General features: G+C 49.6%; 1 protein-coding gene across 2 annotated transcripts in view; it reads right to left on the reverse strand.

Moving 5' to 3' along the window:
• Window positions 1-16,998, reverse strand: part of CORO2B (coronin 2B) — a 134,136-nt gene that overhangs the window by 50,316 nt on the left and 66,822 nt on the right. For both annotated transcript variants that reach the window (XM_055320205.1, XM_055320206.1), the window contains exon 2: window positions 15,033-15,233. In XM_055320205.1, the coding sequence (XP_055176180.1) occupies window positions 15,033-15,233 (201 nt within the window). The remainder of the gene's footprint in view (window positions 1-15,032; window positions 15,234-16,998) is intronic.

Consider the following 16,998-nt stretch of genomic DNA (forward strand, 5'->3'; position numbering starts at 1 on the left):
GTGCAGCATTCCAGGTGCACGCATGTTCACCGTGTCAGGTGTAAGCCCCCTGGTGATCCCTGCCGCACTGAGCCCAGAGCCATGGCTGTCCTCTCTGGGCCGGGGTACCTTACCTCTCCCATGGCATTTAAATCTCATTCAGATCCCAAGGGGCAGTTTTAGGAATGATGTCTGTTTTTTTTTTTTTTAAGGTTTTTTCTATTTATTCATGACAGAGAGAGAGAGAGAGAGAGAGAGAGAGAGAGAGAGAGAGAGAGAGGCAGAGACACAGGCAGGGGGACAAGCAGGCTCCATGCAGGGAGCCCGATGCAGGACTCGACCCCAGGTCTCTAGGATCAGGCCCTGGGCTGAAGGCAGACGCTCAACCGCTGAGCCACCCAGGCATCCCAGGAATGATGTCTGTTGGACAAGAAGCCGCCTGATGCTCAGAGACATCAAGTCACCTGTCAGAGGTCACGCAACCATGAAATAAACTAACTGGACGCAGGGCTGCGTACCTTCCCCTCTCCAGAACTCTCTCGAAGTCCAGGGTAGAAAAAGGGAGGGTGGAAAGAGTTAAGCACCCAACCGTGAGCAACCAGGCTCTTTCCCTGGCTCTTTCTCAGGCGGCCCCTCCCCCTCCCACCCAGGTTGCTGCCTGGCCTCGGGCCCCATCCACACCCCCACCCGCCCCCCGCTGGCGGACTACAGGAAGGAGGCACAGATGGCAGGCGAGGACGAGGCCCCCAGCCAGGCTCACCCAGCTGTCGCTTTGGAGAGCACCACGCATCTCCTCCTCCTCCTGCCTTGAACAATTGGGAGCTGGCCAGCCTGGCCCCAGCTGTTCCCTCTCTCTGGTCCAGGGCTCCTGCAGACCCACACTTCTGAGGCCTTTGTCTCTGGGGAGCCCAGGAGTGTTGGGGGGGAAGCATGAGTCCCACAACATCAGAGCGGGACAAGATCTTAGAGGACAACGGGTCCAACATTTCATTTTACAGATGGGGAGACTGAGGCCCAGAAAGGCAGAAGGACTTGTCCAAGCTCACAAAGAGCCAGGCGGAGAAGCAAAGCTTAGGGTTTAGGGGTGAGGGGTGCTTGGGCAGGTCCCGTTTGGTCTCCTGACCAAGCTTCCACCAGAGCCGTTCTAACTTATCCCGATTTTATACAATGATCTTCCACCTGTGACCTTATCCTGGGACTTTTTTTTTTAAGATTTTATTTATTTATTTATTCATGAGAGACACAGAAAGAGGCAGAGACACAGGCAGAGGGAGAAGCAGGGAGCCCGATGTGGGACTCGGTCCCGGGTCTCCAGGATCATGCCTAGGGCCAAATGCAGGCGTTAAACCCAAGGATTCCTGTATCTTGGGACTCTTTATTATTATTATTATTATTATTATTATTATTATTTTTTCTTGGGACTCTTTAAATGGGTCTACAGACCATTTAGGTCTGCGAGCTTGGATAGGAGACAATGTTACTAACTCCTGATTGAAATTTAATATTTCTTTTATTTATAAGTGTAGGCAACAAATCCTTGTAAGATTAGCTGTGAACCTGTGACTTTTTTTTTTCTTTAAGATTTTTTCTTTATTCATGAGAGGCACACAGAGAGAGAGGCAGAGATACAGGGAGAGGGAGAAGCAGACTCCCTGTGGGGGAGCCTGAGGTGGGACTCGATCCCAGGATCCCGGGATTCCTGAGCTGAAGGGAGACAGACGCTCAACCACTGAGCCACCCAGGCACCCTGAACCTGTGACTTTTTCATCAATATCGCAGGTATTTTCAGATCACATTATTCTGTACCTGCTGTCCCAAAATCATGTTTACACTCAGCACTTTGGAATTATATTTATTAGGTCCTTCACTTTGATCATGTTATTTAACGTGTTAACATAAAAGCACAGATAATACTATATCACAATTCTGGTATACATTTTGATAACTAGATTTCAACATAATTGGTTTCTTTTCTAATCCTATTTGTCTTATTTTGTGTAGTTAAAAATGTTATTCTCTGAAGGGGGCCATCGGCTTAGCCAGGTTGGCCCCCTTTTACGGTTAAGAACCTGTTCTATTTGGGGCACCTGGGTGGCTCCGTTGGCTAAGTGTCCGACGCTTGGTTTCAGCTCAGGTCATGATCTCATGGGTCAAGAGATCGAGCCCTGAGTTGGGCTCCACACTCAGAGTCTGCTTCCCCTCTCCCTCTGTCTCTCTTTTCATTTTTTCTCTCTCTCTCAAATAAATAAATTAGTAAAAAGAAAAGAAAAGAACCTGTTTTCTATGAACAAAATATTCCAGTGTTAAAAACCAAACTTTGAAAAAAAAAATAAAAACCAAACTTTGAAAACTTTTGTGTCCTATCTGTTACCTCAGAAGACTAAGATTGAGACTGAAGTCACTGAAGACAAAGGAGTAAGCAAGAGGCTAGGGGGCTGGTGCCCCAGGTGGGGGGCCCATGGGCATGCCCTGTACCGGGCACCCATCAGGCTTTATTTGACACCTCACTGAATCCTCACAATGGCCTTTGGTTTGAGACTTAGTATTTCTTCCATTTTGCAGCTGGGGAACCCGAGGCAGAGAATATTAGGCATTAGCCCAAAGCACATGGCCAGTGAATGGTGAAGCTGGGATTGGAATCCAGGCGCACCGATGGCAGAGCCTTCCTATCTCATCACTTGGAATCTGCCTCCCTGTCCGGGTAGATGGAAGTTTCTCATAGAAGGTCCTGATGGTGTTGCTGCTGCCTGGGTGCTTCTCTTGGTGAGGGGAGGGGCACGGGGAAATGAGATATGGAAGGATTTGCGGGCCCAGTGGATCCTCGGACACATGGGACCTGCCAGCTGTGCACCTTGACCAAGTCCCTAGCCCTATCTGGGCTTTCCACCTATGAAGTGCAAGGTTCTGAGTAGGGCCATCCCTACCTGCCCCCTCCTGTGTTCACCTCATGGTGACCCACTTGGAAACTTAGGCATAGGTTGCTTAGCAACTAAAATCAAGGTCTTGGCTGAGTGGAATAGAAAGGGGGAAGGACAGGCTAGCACCATGTGATGCTGAGGCTACAAAGCCATCTCTTGTTTTTTGGTTTTTGTTTTAAGATTTTATTTATTTATTTGAGAGAGAGAGAGCAAGTACGTGCAAGCATGAGTCGGGGGAGGGGCAGAGGCAGAGAGAGAAGCAGACTCCCTGCCAAGCAGGGAGCCTGATGTGGGGCTCAATCCCAGGACCCTGGGATCATGACCTGAGCCAAAGGCAGACGTGTAACCGATTGAGTCCCCCAGACGTCCCTATCTCTCATCTTAAAGAGGCTGAGTGCTGTGACCTATCCCTGCACCTTAAGGTGACCTGGACCTTTAAGAGCCTTGGGATGGTGATGGGGATAGAGACTTCAGGAAGACCATCCTAAAATGAAAGCTTGCCTTAGGACTGAATCAGGCTTGGAGTTTCTCAGGCAAGGCAAACACACACTCATTGTTCTGGAAGCTGTCATGAGAGGGGCCAGTTGGTAGGGGTCTTGGCCAAGGCCTCAGGACCCCACTGGTCCCCAGGGAGATTCCCTGTTTCAAGCCAGGCCACCTCAGTTCCACTCCCTCCCACAGCCCTGGGGTACCCTCTACCATCACTTTGCTCCTGAAGTGTCTGGGGTTCATGGACCCTGGAGGAGGGAGCTCCAGATGCTGCGGCCTCACAGCCCCAGACCTCAGAGAACAGGCAAGTTTCTCTCCGGCCCTTGGGGACGACCACCCTGGGTGAGCAGATCTCATGGGCTGAAATTCTACTACTGGCTACACATCCCTTGGGGTCTCACGGATTTGCTCCTTAAATCTCACCCTGACTTTTAGCAAATGCAAATTCCCTTGCCCACCACCAATACCTCAGTAGGTCTGCTTTGGGAATCTGGCAAGGGACTGAGGGTGAGGAGCCCTGGGAAAGAGCCCTGGGGGTACCGAGGGGTGCCCTGCACCCTTGGGAAGACACTTCTCTTTGGGGCCAGGATTTTCCATGGGTGCAACTTGGTGCTTAGAACATGTGATCACTGGAGGCTCCTCCGACTCCGGCATTGTGTCAACGCACGGCCGGAATTGGGGTACTGGGGAGTGGCTGGGGGTGGTGGTGGTAGGAGGATAAGGGCTATGAAGACTGTGAGGACCCAGGCCAGCTCAGAGCACAGAATCTCAAACTCATGGCCACCTAGAGGTCCTGTGCCTCAGATCCGAGCCAGCTAGACTCCAGAAAGCCCCTGTCCCAGTCTCCAGGGCCTCTTCTCCCCGTGATGTGAAGTGTGTTATGGCAGTTATGATACAACTATAAGTCGTGATAGAAGTGTATTATAGCAGTTATGATAGACGTTACGATAGCTCGGTTTATTGAGCCCTTGCTGTACCCCCGACCCCATGGTAAACCTCTCCATGCCTTATCTCATTTAACCCTGGCAGACAGGTGGACTCCAGATAAGTGGCCAGGCTGACTACAGAGGCACCCCGGCCCCTCCCCAAGCTCGTCTTCCTCTAAGCATTCCCATCAATCACATCCCCTGCATCACTGTCCCCATGCCCTTTGGGGCACCAATGACTGGGCTGCGAGTGCCTTCTCTCCACAGTGCTCACTGACTGTAGCAACTGAGACAGTTAGAAGGCCAGAGACAAGCCTCCTTCTTGCTGGCTGCAGGCCGGGGGGTGCCCCATGGGCTACTTCTGGGCCCAGGTGGACCAAAGAAGAGGAGGCAGTGGGCAAAAGCCCTTGTCACCACCGAGCTCCTACTTACGGAACAACACTCACAGAGAAGAGAAAGCGAGGCACAGAGATGGAGCATGCCCAGGGGTTCACAGCTCAGGGCTGGAGCTGAGATTTCTAAAGCTGTGGGAGGCTCTAGGCCTGAGAAGGAAAGTGGAGAGCAGATCCAGCTATCTGGCAAACTGGTCTGGTGTCCAGGCTGGTGCCTCTGGTGTGAGGGAGGGGGACGGTGGGGTTAGGCTCAGGGCCCAAGCTCACAAAGTCCTAGTCAACCAGGCCCTATTATTTCTAGCCTCACTGGCTGTGCTAGGAATGAAGCCAGGGAGACAGCTCAGCAGAAGCCCTGACCCGAGGCAGAGGGATGGATTCTTTGACCTCTCGGGATATCCACCAGTCGGGCTGCTTCCCTGGTCCCCCGTACCTCAAATCCAGAGGGTCTCAGCCCACAACCTGAACTAAAATAAGCGAGCAACCCTTCCATGTCTGCAGAAGAGCATGCCTTCACTTTTCACAAAAATAAGCAGTCATTCTTCCAAAAAAGGGAAAAACACAAAGCCAGGCTGTCAATCTTGAGCCCTCAGACAAATGGAATGAAGTTGTGACTTCTCTCAGAGCACAATTCTCCCCCCTCCCCTTCCCCAAAGTCACTTACTGTACATTCAGGCTGTCACAGGCTTTGAGATGCAAATTGCACCAAGCGGAAGGCAGCTTGAAGAACAAAGAACGATTGAGGAAAGATCTGAAAAATGGATTTAGAAAAGACTCTCTGAATTCCCCCTCCACCTCCCAGAGGGGGAGACCCGCGTTCAGAGGGGAGCAGTGATGGAGATTTAGGGCTTTTCCATGGGAGCCAGCAGGGTTGAGGAGCTCAGTGCTGAGGCAGTGAGTGACAGGGAGACAGTGTTCCAGAAATCTGGAATGGCAGCAAAGGCTTTGGGGGAGCAAAAAGTCTGATTTTATTATAATCTTCAGCACTGAGCTGGGCACTCATTTCTCGTCCTTCTTTTATTATCAGGCCTCAAACGTACTGTGAGTCATGGAGCTAACTGGTCTGCCAACTTCTGGGGCGATTCCAGAGTAAGAGCAGCTGGGCCGGCAATACTGTTCTAAGAGCTTTAAGGGGGAGAGTGCAGCCCCCTCTTGAGACTGGGAAGCCCCTGCAGGGGACCACGCTGTCACTAGGGCCTGCAGGAGCAGGGCTCCCAGGGCCAGCAAAGAGAATGGGGCACGGGATGGGGAGGTGGGGCACGGTAGCCTCAGCACCTGGCCTCAGGTCAGCCCGGTGCCCCCTTGCCTAGCACCTACTGTGTGCACGGAGGGCCTGTACAAGTCAGACACGTTTCCCACTCTCAGGGCCCTCAGGCCAATCAACGCAGCTAACTGAACTGCAAACTTCATGCTGACAAGCACTTGGTCTTGTTTACCGCTGTATCCCTGGTCTTGGAACTGGGACTGAAGCATGGTAGGAGCTCAATAAAAATTTGTTGAATGGATGAGTGGGTGGGTGGATGGGTGGATGGGTGGGTGAGGAGGTGGATGTAGGGATGGGTGTGGGGATGGATAGATGGATGGATACACTAACCACTTAGGACATAATGAAGCATTTAGGAAGTACCCTAACAGCGACAGTTGCAGACTACCTCTGGGTGGGTATTGGGATGGGGAAAGCTTCATGGAACTGGCCTCACTGGAGTTGGGCGTCAGGGGCTGAGAAGGAGCCTTGTTCTGCATGGTCAGCAGCACACTGGTGAGGACATATTTGAACAAAACGGTGTTAGAGGGAAAGAGAACAGGAGAGAGTGTGTGGCCCAACCCCATCACTTTGTAGAAGGGAAAACTAAGACACAGGAAGGTTAAGCGTCTCACCTGAGGTTGTACAGCAACTAAGTGGCAAGGCGGAGATTCAAGCAAGGTCTGTCTGCTTCTAGAGCCTGATCGCTTGGCCCCCATCCCGTGCTGCTCTCTTCCTCCTGGGCTCTGCCCTCCTCACTGAGATGACTTGGGCAGCTCCCCTTCTAGCTCAAGCTGGCCTCTCCCACCCACCCTTGCAGGGCTGGGGAGACGCGGAGCAAGTGCCCAGCCCCGGTTAGACCTCCTATCCTCGAACACCGAAGACAGGACCAAAAGCAAGAGAGGGCACACTGATGGGGTTGGAGGAGGAGAACACAGCACCCCAGAGCCAAGTCCAAGGGGGTCGTGTCCCATCACCAAGTCACCGAGTCCTGGCAGGCATGGGGGGGGGTGGGGGAGGCCACAGGGCTTATACCAGGGGGTTGAAATGACCCCCACCTGGAGACCAAGCCTAGCATCCCAATCCCAGAATCAAGTTATTTGCACTATATGCAGTTGAATCTGAACACAAATTAACCGGGCTCCCAGTTTCCAGAGAACGTAAGACTGCCCCGTCGTTCTGAACAGCTGACAGGGGGCAGTTAAGACAGGCACGTTCAAAAGCTTCCTGACACACTGCAGGGCTGGTTCAATGTGCAAGGCGTCCATGGGCAGGACCCTCCCAGGGAACTCCCCCCTGCCTGGCCCACCCACAGATGTGCCTCTCGGGGACCGGGCCTCCGGTAACCCGGGTCCCCAGTCCCTGGTAGCAGGCTGGGTGCTCAGTCATGCCCGCTGACTGCAGGAAGGACACCTTCTTGTCTGGCTTCCTGCTCCAGGGACACCTCTCTCCATCCCTTCCTGCCGACTGAAACTGCTGCTTCAGGCCTTCAGAGACAAAGCCTGCCACAGAGTCTAGAGAATACCTGCTCTCCTGGCTTCCAGCAGGGACGGACACATGGTGTTGGCAAAGCAGAAGAGCTCACAACGTACTGGTTGAATTCATGTCCAAGGAAGTCCTTGGAGACCTTCAAACAACAGTAGTAACAGTACAAGGCACACCTCTAGACGTGCCTCTGCCTATGCACCCCCCTAAGGTGGGCAGGCCCGCTGCTGGGAGAGCTCTGTGTTTAAACTCTGCAGCTTGGGGCTGTGAAACCTTGAAGGAGTCAATTTGCCTTCTCTGAGCCTCTGTTTCCTCATCTCTAAAATGGGGAGAATGACTATCTGTAAAATGGGGAGAGTAACTATAGTTTCATCATGGGACTTGAAGTGAGATTCAGAAGCAGCAGGTGGGTTAGACTCTCAACATCTGTCCAGGTGATCCTTGTGTGTGTCCAGGATGGAGCACCAGCGGGTTACGGGACAACCCGGACTCCTGATGTCCAGGCCAGGTTCCATGCCTCTTCTAGCAGATGCTGGGGGCGCTACCACGGAGCTGTCAGCGTGCGAGACCCTCTGCTTCCAGCCTCGGCCTCCCTGCAGCCCAGATCTGGAGGCGGCAGGCAGCCAGGGTGGAGTGCAACAGGGAAGGGGCGGTGCACCTGGGGAGGCCCAAGTGGTTAATCAGGCCGCTGGGCACCATGCCTGGTCTCTGGAATATTCATAAGGCCCCTCCAGCTGTGCCAGGCAATCAGGGTGCTGATTGCTCCCCCATCTGCAGCTTAACATTCCACTCCAGAGAGGAGAGAGCTGGCGGCTGAATGTTAACTAGGAAAAAACAGGCTCTGGCCTTCACAGCAGCAGCCGAACAAGAGCCCCAGGGAAGACAAATGCACGTCTTCAAGATCTGCCAGCCAGCCGCAACGTATCTGCTCACCAGAGTCGTGAGCAGTGCAGACAGCCGTGGGTTCAGGAAGAAGTAAGCTGGCTTTGGGGCCAGCTCCGGCGCTGACCAGCCTCAGTTTCCCCAACTATAAAATGCGGATGGCTCCACCCACCACCCAAGAGGACGGCGTTTCAGATTTTGTTGGACCCCACTGCTGTCATTTGCAGTTGTTGGGGACATGCCTCCTACCTAAGGGACAACTTTTCCATCGCAGATATTGAAATCTCAGGCAAGCCAGCTTTGAAGGAACACGAACAAAGGGACAGCTGGAGCCTCCCTCAGAAGGCTTGGTCTTTGGGGTACGGGTCTGGAGGGGGTCCCAGGGAGCGCTATTCTCATCCGGCCCCGAACCTCTCAGAGAAGCAAGAAAGGAATGAGGACACCTGATAGTAGATGGAAAAAGTTCAGGAAAGAACTACAGGGATGCCTGGGTGGCTCAGGGGTTGAGCATCTGCCTTTGGTTCAGGTCATGATCCAGGGGTCCTGGGATCGAGTACCCCCTTAGGCTCCCCTCAGGGAGCCTGCTTCTCCCTCTGCCTGTGTCTCTGCCTCTGCCTCTGTGTGTGTGTGTGTCTCTTATGAGTAAATAAATAAAATCTTAAAAGAAAAGAACTACAAAAGCAGACATGTTCTGTGGCCTTCCAGTTGCTGGAGAGGGAGGGTGGCGGGGGCGGGGAATAGCCTGGAGCCATTTGGTGTAGGGACAAAAGTGTGTCCCCATGAGTCCACAGCTCATAATTAACGCTCAAAGCAATGATTAGAATCCACTAAGAAAGGGCCAAACTCCTCTCAGTGTTTGTACTGGAAAACACAGGAAACTGTATTTAGAGAGATTTCTATCAAACAGAGAAGAGAACCTGGTGCTAAAAAATGCTATAACCTTCTTTCTAGAAATTGGCCAATATGGAACAGCTCATCTCTTCTGCTGACAGATAATGAGAGGGTTCTGAATTTGGCTTTCCTGTTAGAGCTGGTAAGCCCTGTCCCCAGGCCAGCCGGGCCATGCCTGTGGGCTCAGTGGGGTCACAGTGGGCAGGACCCTAACAGCCTCGGCCCACGCAGCAGGATGGGTGGCAGGCCACTTTTTGGGTGTAGAACCTTGGTCCACATGGTCTCAGATACTGGGTCCTGCCTCAACTAAGTGAACCCCCCAGATCAGGGTCGCCTCACTCACCCATCACACTGCCACCCTCATCCTCACTGTGGGTACCTCTGCCTTGTTACCCTTTTCTCCAGCAAGCTCTTAAGGATGTTCAACTCTGGGAGAAAACATTTGCAACCAACATAATGGAGGGCTGGACTGAGCTCTTCTCTACAGCCTCTCAAACCTCAGGGGCTCGCTCCTTCTTTATGCCAACAGAGTGCTTTTACTGTTTTGTTTTGTTTTGTTTTTTCTTAGACACAAAACACTAAATGTTCACCTAAAAAAATTTAGAAGCTATAGCTATGGAAAAAGAAGAAAGTGAAAGAACCTTCATGATCCCAATACTCAGAGATGATCGCTACTAACCTTAGGTGTATACCCACCTAGTCTTTTCTAGATAGGTAGATGGACAGATAGAAATTAGCTTTTTTTTTCCTTTTTAAAATATTTTATTTTATTTATTTATTTTTGAGAGACACACAGAGAGAGGCAGAGACACAGGCAGAGGGAGAAGCGGGCTCCCTGCGGGGGAGCCCGAGGTGGGACTTGATCCCAGGATCCTGGGATCACCATCTGAGCCAAAGGCAAGACGCTCAACCACTGAACCACCCAGGTGCCCCTCTTTTTTTCTTATTAAGAGATTTATTTATTTATTTGAGAGAGAAAGAGTGAGAGAGCATAAACGCGAGCAGGGGAAGGGCAGAGGAAAAGAATCTTAAGTGGACTCCAGGCTGAGTGTGGAGCCGGACTCTGGGCACCACCTCATGACCCTGAGATCATGAACTGAGCGGAAACCAAGAGTCCTGATGTTTAACTGACTGAGCCACCCAGGCGTCCCAGATACAAGTTTTCTAATGGGATTAATGATATCTTGCCTTTTTGTTTCACTTAACAATACATCATAAAATTTTCTCTCATGAAATACTCTCTTGCATCAGTGGTTCTTAAAGTGTGTTTGGGGGATCCCTAGGGATTCCCAAGATTTTCAGGGATTCTGTTGGGTTGAAGCAATTTTCAAAATAATATGAGGACATTATTTGCCTTTTCACTGCCATTCTCTGAGGAGCATACAGTGGAGTTTCCAGAGGCTGTGTGCACGGTATTTAGGATAGGCTGAATGCAAAAGTAAACACACAAATCTTCTAATATATACATACGTAACACACAAACCTTCTATTAAGCTAGACTAACTTAAAGAGATTTACAAAGGGGTAAAACAATGCCTTTCTCATTAATTCTTTGTATTTTGGAAAATAGTTATTTTTCATAAAAATATGTTTCTTGGGAGAACATGAAATGGGTTCATTAAAAAAAACATTTTATTTATTTATTCATGAGAGACACAGAGAGAGAGAGAGAGGCAGAGACACAAGCAGAGGGAGAAACAGGCTCCATGCAGGAAGCCTGATGTGGGACTCGATCTGGGAACCCCAGGATCATGCCCTGAGCTAAATGGAGACACTTAACTGCTGAGCCACCCAGGCGTTCAGAAATGGGTTCATTAATGTTATTTTAAAAAATATTTTATTTGTTATTTATTTATTTGAAAGAGAGAGAGAATCTCAAGTAGGACCCGAGCTGAGTGCGGCACCCAAAGTGGGGCTGGATCCCACGACCCCAAGATCATGACCTAAGCCAAATTCAAGAGTGGAATGACTGACTAAGCCGCCCAGGCACATCTAACCTTAACCTTAGGTGTATACCCGCTTAGTCTTTTCTAGATAGGTGGATGGACAGATAGGAATTATCTTTTTTTCTTTTTTCTTTTATTTACTTTTTAAAAAGATTTTATTGTATTTATTTATTTTTGAGAGACACACAGTGAGAGGCAGAGACACAGGCAGAGGGAGAAGTGGGCTCCCCTGCAAGGGGGGAGGAATAAAAAAATTCATATTTTAAATGAATTAACGAATAGATATTTTTGAAATTCCTTCATTTTCATTTTGAATATACCAAATATTGAAAGATAGGACCCATCTAAGTAGAAGCTCTTTGGTGTCCTCCATACTTTTAAAAAGTGTAAAGGGATTCTGAGCTGAGCACTTGGGAACAACTAGTTGTTCTACATCGTCAGTTTTTTTTTTTTTAAAGATTTTATTTATTTATTCATGAGAGACACGCAATGAGAGTCAGGGACATGGGCAGCGGGATAAGCAGGCTACCTGTGGCGAGCTTGATGTAGGACTCAATCCTCGGACCCTGGGATCATGACCTGAGCCAAAGGCAGATGCTCAACCACTGAGCCACACAGGCATCTCTACATCAGTAGTTTTGATGACTGCTTAGCTTCCCTTCATGTGGATGTCCCTAATTCATTCATTCACAAATTTCCTTATCAATAGACCTGCAGGTTGCTTCTAATTTTCGTTACTATAAAAGTGCTGCATGAACCATCATGTACTTATGTAAAGTGAAAACCTACTGAATTCAGAGAAAACAACAGAAACCAACTGGTAGGGTGAGCCATCACTACAGTCCCTAGCAATCGAATTAAACACAATGTATCACAAGACAGGAACAAATAAAGTTGAAAATCTCTGTATGCATTGAATATATATGAATGTGTCCACATACACATTACCTCTATGTAGTCTCATGCTCTGTAAAAGAGTATCTTTTTTCCTGTTGTCCATGAAGTGTTTACAAAATCTGATCATATTCTAGACTAGTGCTACCGACAATATAAAACTCTTTGGTACCATTACAGAAACTGAGAAGAAGAGTTTAGAAACTTTTTTTTTAATTTTTTTTTTTTATGATAGTCACAGAGAGAGAGAGAGAGAGGCAGAGACACAGGCAGAGGGAGAAGCAGGCTCCATGCACCGGGAGCCCGACGTGGGACTCGATCCCGGGTCTCCAGGATCGCGCCCTGGGCCAAAGGCAGGCGCCAAACCGCTGTGCCACCCAGGGATCCCGAGTTTAGAAACTTTTAAGCCATTTGAGAGAGAAATTTTATCTCTGTAGAAATTTTAAAATTCTAAAAAAAAAAGGAGTACTAAGAATATGTTGCAAACATTTTTTTAGGGGGGTATACTTGAGAATATTTCTGTTGGATAGATAGATTCTAAGAAGTGGACTTGCTAGGCCAGTGGACATGTGCATTTGCATGTTAACAGTTATTGCCAAGTTACCTGTAAATTTGATGTAAATACATCAAACACACCAACAATGTACTTGGGCACCTGCTCTCTCACACCCTGGACAATACCAAAGATAACTACTCTTTTAAATCTTTTTCTATTTTATTTTATTTTATTAAAATATTTTTATTTATTTGAAAGAGAGAATGTGTGATCACGAACAGGGGGTCAGGGAGGGAAGGAGCAGAGGGAGAGGGAGAAGCAGGCTCCCCAATGTGGGGCTCGATCATAGAACCCTGGGGTCATGACCTGAGCTGAAGGAAGATGCTTAACTGACAGCCACCCAGGCACCCACCCTCTTTTCTTTCCTTTTTTTTTTTTTTAAGATTTTCTATTCCTATTTTAGTAGGCTAAAAGACTTATTTTCATATTCTGTGAACTGCTTATTCATATCCTTTACTGTTTTCTGGGTTTTTTTTTCTTTTTCTGGAATCCTTATCTATTTTGGACATGGATCTTTTGTCTGTATCGGTTATGGGGTTTGTCTTTAAGTCTCCTTATATGTCTCACTCACTGTGGTATAGAAACTTTGCCTTTTAAAAAATTTGTTTTAACCTATTAATCACTTCCTTTATGGTTCTGGGATTCTTGTTTAGAAAGTCTTTCCTTGTTGCATAATTTTAAAAACACTCTCTTTTTCTGTAATATACTTGCAGCTTTTCTTCTCTCTCTTCTTCTCTCTTCCTTCTCTTTTCTTTTAGTGTTTAGATCTTTAACATGCCCAGAATGAATTGTTCTTTCAGCACAAGGTACTGACTACTGACCTTTGTAAGCCATACAGTGAAGTATCGCAGGGTGTCAGCAATGGGCTTGAGCCTCTGTAAGGACCACCCCCCCACGTGGCTGAGGACCTGCTGTGGCTGGAGCTTAGCTGGTCCCCAAGGTAGACAGATATCTGAACCCCTCTGGTTTGAGAGGGGAGACAAGCTACATTTCAGAATCCTTCCAAATGTGTTAGAGCTGCTATGGGCATCTGTAGGCCAAGTCCATGAGCAGAGCTAATAGATTTTCCCAGGAAAATACCCAAACATCTTTAACATGCTACGTGGTTCACAAGTAGCTTCCCTGTCTACCATCCCACTCCATGCCGACATCGCACATGGAGACGGAGGAGGATTCAGCATCCTCATTTTACCATTATGGGAAGATAAGGTACAGCGGGGTTAAGGGGTGTGCCTGAGATCACATGGCTGGCAGGTAGCAGAGCCAGCTAGAACCCAGACTTCCTGCCACCCAGGTCATGGCTCCTCAGACCTGTCTGTGCATCGGGCTCTGTCTTCAGTATCTTGGGAAGGAAGATATGGCCCAAGGCTTTCCCAAATCTCTGTTCTCCCACCGTGGGTAGGAGAGACTGGAAAAATCCATCTTCTACCACCAACTGATGATAGATTTCGAAAACTAAGGCTTCTTTCCGCACGTACCTCCTCCTCCCCTGAGTGGTTTGGTGGAGGGTGGGAGTGGAGATGAGTCAGGCCGGGAAGGGAGAGCTCAGCCATAAACAAGCCAGACTGACAACGAGCACTTTCCCTGAGGCGCGTGACCTCCCACGGGCCTCCAGGGACTCTGCCTGAATGCAGAGCTTCAAAATTTCATGATCTAGGCTTTGCAGATTTAATTTGCTAGAGTCACAAAGGCAGCCACAGAAGGGGAAAACCTTTAGCTAGGAAGTGGGGATGACGGAGAAGGTAAATTATTTCCAGCTTCTTAGTGGAGAGCTTGCAATTTTTTTTTTTTTAATGAGTGTGTCATTTTTGCAGATGCCCCGTGTGCCTATGGCTGGGTCTTCATCCCTTCCAGCTCCAAACCAAAAGGACATCCAGGGGCACCTGGGTGGCTCAGTCGGTTAAGCATCTGCGTTCGGCTCAGGTCAGCTCAGGGATCCAGCCCCTCATGGGGCTCCCTGCTCAGCGGGGAGTCTGCTTCTCACTCTCCCCTTCCTCCTCCCCCCTGCTCATATGCTCTCTCTCCCTTGTCAGATCGATAAATAAAGCCTTTAAAACAAAACAAAAGGACATCCAGGACACAGAATTGCAGAGCTGGACCCGGTCCCAGAGATCACCTAGGGATCGGATGTTCCAATCCAGAGTGTTGATGGGAAAACCATGTAGACGAAGGGAAGTGAGTTGTCCAAGCGCTTTAGGGAAGCAATCTTTGGGGAAGTTTTGGGAACGCATCTCAGGTCTCCTGGATCCTGGCCTGCATTTGTTTTGGTGAATCTCAGGAAAACCCTGGGGAGGGCATAGCCACCAGACACATGACAAACACAGTAAAAAGGCAAGGGGCACAGAGAGAAATGGGGGCAACAGTCTCAGCAGCGACCGGCCAGGGCTTCTCCTTGCTCGGGACAGCTGCCCGGCCAGAGAGGTGCAAGTCCTACCTGCTCCAGGGGGATGACCAGGAAGGAGCCGCCTCCTGCGCTCTCGGTGACGATGGCCAGGAAGCGGGCGTTGACGGCACAGAAGTGGTTATCGTGCACATTTTTGGTGATGGGGATACCGTCGAAGCAGTGCTCCCGGTTGGCCACCTTCCCGTAGACATTCCGGAACTTGGAGCTGCGGTATTGTGGGCGCCAGGACATCTGTGAGGGACCAGGAGAGACAAGGGTCAGGCAGGTCACTGCTTTGGGAAGGGCCTTAGCTGGGCACTGGAGGGGAAGGAAGTGGAGAGAGAGGAGGAAGCACCCAACCTCTGTGCCCAGCCCTGGGCTAGAGGACTTCCTCTCCTAGTAAGTCCTGTAAGAGCGTAGACATGCATGAGGGCACTCATACATTTCCTGCCTTTGGTACACACTCCCATCCACCTTCCAGAAAAGATGTAAGGTCCTTTCACTTCCCAGGGACATGGCATGTGACAGAGCAGACCATCCGCCCAACAACACGTATGGGCTGCTTTCTGCATATCAAAGACTCAGCTCAATTCAGTATGGAGGTCTGTACCTCCAGAGGCAGCTGGGTGTCTACAAGGACAAAGAACACTGCTGTTGGTGAGGGAGGGGGGACCTGTGCAAAGAGACAGATGACCATCCATTATCCTCCCCTCCTCTGGTTCTCTCTAGAGCTTCTAATCCACAAATGCACCCTCAGAAATCTCATAGTCCCATCTATCATCATCATCATCATCATCACTAGGCACAGAGGGTTCAAATGACTGCTCCAAGGTCACATAGCTAATAAATAGAGCCCTGAACACAGGTCCCCTGACTGGAAATCTGAGACTCTTTCCTGTGCCAGAAATACCCTTTGGAACAAGGTTTCTCAGTGTGGGGTTGAGGATTAATTACCTGGATCAAAATCATCTGAGCCTCTCACATTGTTGGTGAGAAATACAGATCCCTGGGTCCCAGTCCAGACCTACTGAACCCAGGATTTGGGGGATGGGACCAGAGACTAGCATTTTAATTCAGCTTTTCACCCACCTACAGGAAATGCTCAGTAAGGCAGAAACGCACTAAATTTTGAGAGCCCACCCCCCTCTCAACCCAACACGAGCTCTAACCAATAACATTGATAACACGAGCTCTAACCAATCAACCAACCAACCAACCAGCCAGTCAGCCAACCAACCAGTCAACCAACCAACCAATCAGCCAACAATCAACCGACCAACCAGCCAACCAACCAGCCAACCAACCAACCAGCCAACAACCAACCAACCAGCCAGCCAACCAACCAACCAACCAACCAGCCAATCAACCAGCCAGCCAACCAGCCAGCCAGCCGATCCCTGCTGCATGTGTGTCCTGTGCCCTGCAGCTGAGAACGCAGCTGTGCATGAGTGGGAGGCCGGAGCAGGTGGGCAGCACACAATGGAGTCCAGCTTCACTACAGGATGGTGCCTCCTAGGGGGAAGCCCTACAAATGGTCATCCTCATAGATGGAACCCAAATCCATGTTCTCCTGGTAGACATACCTCCAAGTATGGCAGGCCTCACGCAGGTATCAGGGCCTGGCATACAGCTAGAGCTCGATAGCCCTCGGTAAATGAGTATGCTCTTGGCCCAACTCTGCCGCTATCAATGCCTTCCCGCTCCTGCCAAATCTCCTGTTGTCTCCTGCCCCATCTCAGGACAGAAAGAGGCAAGGGTTATTTCCCTACAGGAAATTTCCACGGGAAGGAAAGACAAAAGGCAGCACAGAATCAGGACATTAACTCTGGGTATTTGAAAACAAAACTTTGCATTGGATTGAAATAAAGCCGGGAGCTCAGCTGCAAAGTTCTCCTCATTGAAGGAAGGAGTTCAGATCCAGTAAGGAGGTTCTCAGGGAGGGTTTCTCACCTGCAGGCAAATTCTCTTCCCACCTGCCCCCCAGGGGACCCCTCACCTGCACCTTCTCCACTCTCAG

The sequence above is a fragment of the Nyctereutes procyonoides genome, unplaced genomic scaffold, assembly GCF_905146905.1.
Source record: "Nyctereutes procyonoides isolate TBG_1078 unplaced genomic scaffold, NYPRO_anot_genome, whole genome shotgun sequence".
Classification (NCBI taxonomy): Eukaryota; Metazoa; Chordata; class Mammalia; order Carnivora; family Canidae; genus Nyctereutes; species Nyctereutes procyonoides.